Here is an 8635-nt window from a genome sequence, read left to right as displayed (position 1 = left end):
GCTAAAGGCTGAAAGGTCCTGAGGTCCGACTTCATGAGGAGCAAAATACACAAGCCAAGCTACATCGGTCAACTGCTCGACCTTCCATCGGATAGGAGGCAATAGGAGGCAAGAACATGGAGTACACCCGCTTTCTCCGATTCGGTACAACGGCGCGTTAGCCAATTACACCACGGTGAACATCGTGGTGTAATTGGCTAACGCGCCGTTGTACTGAAGCGGATATTGCGGCTTCAAGTCCTGTCGGTGGACCGTTGTATCTTTTTCGAGAAATTCATGATATTTTCGGCTTATGTTCTTCCTTTTCTTTGACCCTCATGTTTCTGTAAAATTTTCCATCACCTTAAAATTTTCAGTTTACGGCATTTTTGCAAGACGAGCTGAAGAACGAGATGCTGTTTGTGGAGCAACCCAAAGGTTTCGCCGGCAATCGACGGAAAGTTTGCAGTCTTCGCAAGTTGATGTATGGTTTCAAGCAGTCCAGTAGAGTCAGAAATAACCAGTTGGACCAGGCGTTACAAGAATTAGGATTGACTCAATCGAAGGTGGATACAATGGCTTTACTACCAGGCCACGGAAGGGAAGATGCTTTTCGTTACTATATATGTCGACGATTTACTAATCTTTACCAACGATGATCGGGAAAAACAGCACTTGAAGTGGTTTCTGTGTGAGCGATGAAGCATTTGGGTATCACCAACTACTGTCTCAGAATTCGGATCAATCGCGGTGTGGGTGCAGAAGAAACTTCTATGGATTAGGAAACACTCATTAAAAATGTTTTCATTCGGTTTAAAATGATAGATTGTCATCCAGCAAGCACACCATTCGAGTCAGGCGAGAAACTGGACAACTCGATGCACCAAGCATACCTGAGGAGAGAGACGAATTGAAAAATAATCCATATAAGGATGCAGCAGATAGTCTTCTACATCTTTCTCAGGCAACAAGAACCGATATTTTGTATGCAGTGAACATGGTGAGCCAATTTTGCCAAATTGTAGCATTATAATTAAGTTCGTGTAGCTATTTAGTTCGGAGTGTGCCCTACCATTGCAGTTAACAGTAAACCAAAGAATGGATGTTTAGAGTTTAGAGTGTAAACGTCAAACCAACACGCGGGACAAAAACGTAACTACTATGGGCACATCGTTGGAATACCTGCCCTGAGAACAAACTAAGAGAAGTAAAAAACTGCACTCTGGCATGGACTGATCGAAACACATTTCTGGAACGGAGAGTACTTATGCGGCTACGCATAGGTCACACCAGACTGACACACGGTCACCTTATGGGTAACGATGATCCTCCCGAATGTCACACTTGCAAAGTTCCCGTAACCATCAAACACATCATCACTCAGTGCCCGATATATCACCAGGTCCGGTCGGTCTGTGGATTGGCTCAAAACCTTCGGGAAGCACTCTCAAATGATCCTGAAGACGAAGAGAAAATGATACGCTTCTTACGAAAAACCAAATTGTTCGGAGAGATATAAGATAAAAGAAATCAACAACAAGAAACAGATCTACAACACTGGCAACACTAGACGCACTAGACAGACATAGCAGGAAAGGGGATGAATAACGTCCAGGCGTTAAAATCCCAGGAAAAAAAAAAAAACAAAAACGTAAACAAGGAAAGACGAAAAGAAAAAAAGCATCTTCGAAAACGTTTTAGCGGTTGTGTTCGCCATTGCATTTCGCGATAGTTTCGTCGGCAAAAGCATCCCGCCATTCGTCTGCATCGTGGAACCAGAGCCATCGCAGAACGAATGCTTGTAGCGGCATCGCGTAATGGTGAGACCAGGCTGAAATTGTTTTGAGGAACAGCAAAATACATTGGTATTTACAAAACGGATAGCCAAGGTATACGGTTCAATCGCGACGACAAAATCCAAGGGGGTCAAGAAGCAAGCCGAGTAAAACCGAAGATAACCGCAGCGTCAAGAGCGAGAAATAGAAGACGGAAAGAAACACTCAGCAACAGCAAAAACAACAAAAGAAGCCTAGGCCAGTGGCCTCCGAGATGTCCATTCGACAGACGATAAATTGCGGAGGAAAGCCGGCCCCAATTGGGGTCGTTTTTGGAGAACTGAGTTCTTTTTTTCGGGACACGTTTTTGTGCCACTTCTGGCTTTTTTCAAGTCTCGTTTTTGAAAACGGAATTTCTGACGCCGACAGATTACCTCAGTTTGGATCTAACCGGAAGTGGTGCGTGCCCGTTTAGCAGAGCAACCGGACAGTGTTGCCAGATATTCCCGTGATATTCAGCTGTGATAAATCTGTGCCGTCCGATAGCTGTGATATGACTGTTGTGCGTTTGGGATGTAAAGTTTGTAAACTATGGTAGGAAACGGACCCGTGAGTAGATAATGTAAGCTAGCTTAAGTTTTTTAAATGTCGCTGATGGGTTTGGCGAAAACTGTTCAGGAAGCACTATGATCAACCAGGCAGCAGCCAACGGATTCACCAGACCGGACCAGGAAAATTTGATCGGGATCTTGGATTAGGGAGGAGTTTCGGAGTCGAAGTAATCGAGATATACTGAAGGGATTTGAAGTTTAGCGAAAATAAAATTTAGTTCCTAATTACTTTTCAGATGTTATTCCTATCAGCGTAATTCCCATGAAAACTAGCCTACTTTTTTATTCTTAATTCTACATATTGTCATAAACTTAGGGCTGGTCCTCCATGCTATCTCTTCAAGTTGCTGCTTTTCCTTCGCTCCGTGATCTTCTCACTACAAAACCTGAATTTAGAATGGCCATGAAGCACGATAGCTGTTTTTTTAAAGGCAATAAAGCTTAGTTCTTTTAGAAATGGGACACTTTCATTTGCTAATAGCTCGTTAACTAGTTATTTGATATTGAAAATTTTGACAGCATTTTGTTGCCTGTAAAAAGTACTATCCGACCTATTTTTTTCAAAATTTAAAATTTACGCGTTTTTGAGATATGTAAGATGCAAGAAAAAAAGAAAAAAATAATTTTGCACAGTTTCCTTGAAAATACGTCATTATCAAATTGATAGCTGACAAAACCGTTGATTATTCAAAGAATTACTGAGTTCTTGTGGTGGATAAGTATGCAAACACTGTCAATAATGTCCACAAAGTTCAAATCAAGCATTGGAGAGAAGCACATGATCGGCAACAACGGTTAAGGATCATAAAGGAAGTCAAGTCTCATACCAGCATTTTTAATTTTCAATAAACGAAAAATTAAGGGTAGATCGCTGAAATGTCCAAAACAATTTTCTCCGATAAGCTGAAAGTGTTGCCTAGTGATGACTCATTGAAATCCAGCCTCAAACAACCATTTTTTGATAGTTCCAAAGCTCTTAAGCTGTAAAACCGGTACCGAAAAAAAACGTTCAAAAATGTGGTCAAAAATAATCAAATTTGTTCATTTCGAAACAACTGTATTTACTAAAATGCTTCCAGTTTCCAGTTTCCAGAGAAGTATTGGACCAAAAAGTATCAGAAATTGAAGAAGGAGGGTGAAGCCACCTAAAATATAGATTTTTCGAAGTGTAAGTTGGAGAAACTGATCAATACCATGACTGAAAAAAGTGTGCGCCGGCCAATGGGAGAAAGCAAGAATAAAGTAGAAATTTCTTTAACAAAAAACGGTAAATATTTTTTTTTCAAATTTTTTCATGAAAGATCATAACATTACCTTATTTTTCTTCATAGAAAGTATTTCGTTCAACCGAATGGTTTTTTAGATACAGGCATTCGTAACTGTCCCATTTCTAAAAGAACTAAGCTTTATGTCCACGCGTTTCACCTACAATCAAAGTAGTCCGTTTTTTTTCAATCAACCCATATTCTTTGTCCGTCAGTCAGTGATGCCTATTTGAGATATCATGAACTGTTGGTTTTCTCTCTTTTCCTTGTCTCATCTGTATCCTACACATATGTATTGTTATCCTAATTTAATTTCATTCTTTTTTTTTTCTTTTCCAGGAATCTTCCTTCAAATCTGGAAAAAATCTCCTGACTACGACATTTTCAAATTGATGATAGACAAACGACGTATACTGGAATTTCTCGAGGCAACTTCCACTGAATTGGTAAAAATTCTCACTATGCCTGTTAACCACCTAACACCACCATCTGAAACGTACCCTCTGGATATCAAAGTATCAAGCAGATCACCGGAAGTTCGATGGACAAACAAGATGAATCGTGAACTGCAGATTTGTTACTATATTGCCACCGAAAGTGGAACCGACAAAACAGGTTACCAACATAGACTTCAGCAGGTTTGGAGTAAACGAAACCGTTCATATGCTCATCTCTCTAATGAACAGTTGCTCAGTCGGTTGAGAAAAATTCAGACAGAACGTATTTTGGAAGAATCCGAGTGTGTTGAAAAAAAGTTAGAAGCTCAGGCCCATAAGATGTATCAGTTACGGAAAATATCTTACAAAAATAGGAAAGTGTTTCGAAACCTCAACAAAACTTATGAACAGCTTTATGAGGTGTATTCTGTTAATCGTGCCCTGAAATATGTAAATTTGATCGTAGACAGAAAATTTAACCCCCGAGAAGAAGTGGATGTCCTAGCTATAAAAAGGGTTATTCAAGTTATGGAACTGACCATTAAAACATGTCGAAAAACTCCTATTTTAGGAAAAGTGTTGCGGACTTTTCTAAACATTTTATTTCCACATTTTTTCCTGAGCCACACAAATGTGAGGCAGCATCTGCTTCACTGCAATGAAAAGCGACAAAGCTCGAACGAAAAACTTCTGGAAATCATCGTTGAATTTCATCGCAATCTGAAGATTATCCGTAATCTGTTGGTACACGTTCAAAATCTTCAGCAAATAAGAGCGATCAAAATCCTGATGAACCGTTTATGCAACAGTCAGTGTCTGGCTGAGATCAAATCTTTTTATGATTATTTGGCACAAAGTAGAACGAAAAAATTGGGGAAAAACCTCGAGTTCGCTCCTTTCCTACTTTTGGAAACTAACTCCTATCTAACGGAAGCAGTTGAAGAGCTGCAGGCTGCTGGCGTTTTCGATGTAGCTGAAAAACTAATCTATATTAAAACCCTACTTGGTAAGGAGATAAACAGCTATGGGAATCTTCATGATCAGTTCAACAGCTCAATGGTTTTGATGGACAATATCATATCGAAGATTAAAGCGAACGAAAGCTACGATAAGCTGCGGCACATGTTTCGATCGCATTTGCGCGTATTTCAGCTGGACCACAAAATCCATCAACCGTTTTTGGTTCAATTGAGAACACATCTCTCGTCGGTTTTGTTGCAAGATTTTAAGGAAATTAGTAACGAAAATGTACTGCATCGTTCAGCTATGATGATCATAAGAATGTTTGATGCTATGGACAACAATGTGGGGAGATTTGATCAGAGGCCCGTTATTCCCTCACCAGAAGAGATAGAACATTTATTCTCGAGCACGTATTCTTCTACACCCGTTTCATCTGATTCTCAGAAATGTGATTGTGAAGTCGTGGGAGAAAAAATCTTCGAACTGCAGAGGTTGTTCTTCAATGAAGGAATGACTCTACTTCCGATGAACCAGATAGATTTGATAGCTCTCGAAATGATCATGGCGGAAGTAACCTGTGCGCTAGCCTCGAAACTTCCTAACAATTCAAAGAGTCTCAGCTCCGTTTGTCCCGTTCTAACCGGTCTGAATCTCAAAAACTATCTCCTTAATGGGAATATCGTCTACGAGGTTCTTATTCCCACTATAAACGCTAAAACGATGGCTCAAAACGCTCTTAGTGTCATAAAGTTGTCCAAAAATATCATCACAGAAATCTACAAGCGTCACAATTGGGATTTTCGGGAGCGTTTGGATGTTGTTGCAAGTCAAGTACAGTTTTTCGATGGACTCCATGAGCTGGACGGTGACGAGCTAGTCGAAAAGATAAAGGATATCAAATATGTGATCGGTCGAGATCATGCGAGACGTGGCCTTCTAGAAAATTTGACGCGGTGTAAAAGTGATCTTGTGCTCGATCAAATTCTGGACTTAGAGTTGGGATACACCAGTGAGTTGCTCAGGCAGATTATGTTTCTGACGGATGAGTTAGCTACGACTCCAGGACTTAAGCAGCTTACAAACCTGTTAGCCGACCCTGAAAAACGGATAGATTTATGCTACTACTTAGCTGCGTTGAGTAAGGATGAAGATATTTTCGAAAAAGTGGTCTTAAAATTCGGTTACGAAGGCATCGACTCAATATCTTTGGCCTACAATCACGGCCAACTGTTTGTCAGTTTTTTGGAAGCACACCCGGATTACGACGTTAACTCGGATTCGAACACAGAGATCCTCCATTACGCGATCAAATCTGGTAATACCGAACTGGTTAATCTCCTTCTGGATCAGTGCAACGATATCAACCAATGCGACGGTGAAGGAAGAAGTCCCCTTGAAGTGGCCTGTGCGCTGGGGAACTTTGAGATGATCAAAACGCTGACCAATGCTGGGGCCAGGTGGTACAGCAACAGTCTTGGTCAGTATTGGTGGTTGTTCTTCAATTACGACTATGAGACATTGATCTTCCTGAAGAATAACGATCTTCTCAGCGAAAAGATTGTTCACAGCTGTTTAGGTTTATTTTTGCAGTATTGTGACGATGCGATGGAAGAACTCGTTGAGCTGATGCTAAGTTATGGAGACTACAGAAATGTTTACCCGTTGGCTGCCAAATTCGGAAGAGGTTATGTACTGAAGTACATGATCGCCAATGATAGTAGCCTTCAAGTCAACGTAAACCAATTAGATTTGTATAAACGACCAGCGCTCCACTATGCCTGTGTTACGGGGAATACCGAGGTCATACAAATTTTATTGAAATCTTGTCAAGATTTAAATGGCAAAACGTCTTTACATACGGCAGGAGAATGTGGCAACCATAGAAGCGTCCAAACATTACTGGATAACGGCGCCGCCACTAATACAAAAAATGATTTATGTAAATTCCCTATCAAAGCAGCGCTGGATCAAGAAAATCTTTCGTTATCTGAAAAAATTTCGAAAATTTTGGTCAGAAAAAATAAAAACTTGAATATTTTGTTGAAGGGATAAAAGCTCCAACACCATGAATGTCTGATAAGTTTGGAAAACCTCAGCACAACAATAAAATAACTACCTATCTGTTTAGGTTAAATATGTACATGTGTAAATATCCCATTCGATCAACATACATATTTAACAATTCGAGCAGTATTTCTTACCGATAAAAAATCGTTCTACTGAATAAATAGGTAACTTGAGAGAAATCGTGACATATGAAGCCCAAAAACTGATGCAGAGAAAACGTCATCTGCCACTCGATAGGCGCAATAGTTCTTAAGACAAACAATAGACATCTATGAGTGTACCTTGAACTGGGAACACTTATAAATGAACCGGCTGCATTAACCAAACGGAAATCGCAACAATCACCTACCAGCTATACACAGCTAAACCAGGAAAACTTGAAATAGAAAATCGTGCAATCCACATTTTTATTGCTCTTAATCGCGTTTACAACAATTATGTTCCACAAACACTGCAATAACCAATATACAATTGACAAAATGTATACCACAATAAAATCCATAAATCATATTGAATGGCAGATGACGATTTCACAAAAAAAGCAAAATTTCCATCACGGGTGAATGACGTTGTTAGTTTTTAAATACCATATTCACATTTAGAAATCGCCCTTCAAGATGGACTTCCCTATGAAAATCGCCGAAAGGACGTCAATCAATTGCTGGGTATTACGTTGAGGTGCAGAACAGAAATGAACAATTATGAGCGAAATTACAAAAAAAAAACACAGAAAAAGATCCCTTGAGATAGTGATGTATGTGGCTCTGAATTTGGGGAAGAAAGCTAGAACTGTCATTATCGTAACAGATCTTTAAATATATTCATACCACACTGAATCACGACTGGTTCAAATTTCTAAAAGATCAAACTTATCTCTAAAACAATGATAATCTTTGAAAAGAGGTTATCATTGTGTTAGTCCGAGAAAAATCGCAAATCTTAAATCGGGATCTTTACAGATACGAATCCGAAATCCAATGATAAATAGTACTTTAGAAACGAGCTGTTGACAAACTTATGTTATTCCTATGTGTAATAGTAGAAATCATAGATTTTTATTCATGTAAAACTGTAAGAATGAATAGTGCTCTGAAATCAATTTTGGGATACAAAAACATGTACTGATCAAAGATGAGTTCCATCGGAGTTGAAAAATCCATTCAGAAAGATTGTAGTCAGAATTAAATGTATAATTTTTCATCATAAAAAAAATAAACGAAACTGTTTTTTATTTCGGTGGAAAATATCAATCCTTAAGGTGCCTGCCCTTTTTGGGTTTTATTTTACTTACCTTTTATAAAAGACTCCATTCATGATTGATTGAGGAACATCCTTTGAAGTTCAGAGGGCACATTTAACAAATTAATTTAGGCGTCACTCTCTGGAGCCACAGGTAAAACTTTCCTGCGGGCTTTTGATCTCATTTTTTCATGTTTCCCTTAGAACTTGAAGGCTTAAGCTCAATCAAAATCGGGAACACGTGAATTATAAAATTTCATATGGTTCATGTGATCCCGATTTTGATTGACCCGAAACTA

At 39.2% G+C, this 8635-nt stretch overlaps 1 protein-coding gene across 1 annotated transcript; it reads left to right on the top strand.

Annotated features, from left to right (window-relative positions):
• Positions 1 to 356: 356 nt before the first annotated feature.
• On the top strand, positions 357 to 8295 carry LOC129760575 (uncharacterized; the record flags this gene model as incomplete). The annotated part of the gene is made up of 2 exons (XM_055758230.1): positions 357 to 594; positions 3970 to 8295. Coding segments are annotated over 2 exons (3351 nt in total), but the record flags the coding sequence as incomplete, so codon positions are not given.
• Positions 8296 to 8635: the final 340 nt, after the last annotated feature.

The sequence above is a fragment of the Uranotaenia lowii genome, unplaced genomic scaffold, assembly GCF_029784155.1.
Source record: "Uranotaenia lowii strain MFRU-FL unplaced genomic scaffold, ASM2978415v1 HiC_scaffold_665, whole genome shotgun sequence".
Classification (NCBI taxonomy): Eukaryota; Metazoa; Arthropoda; class Insecta; order Diptera; family Culicidae; genus Uranotaenia; species Uranotaenia lowii.
This window is presented reverse-complemented; position numbering and strand designations above follow the sequence as displayed.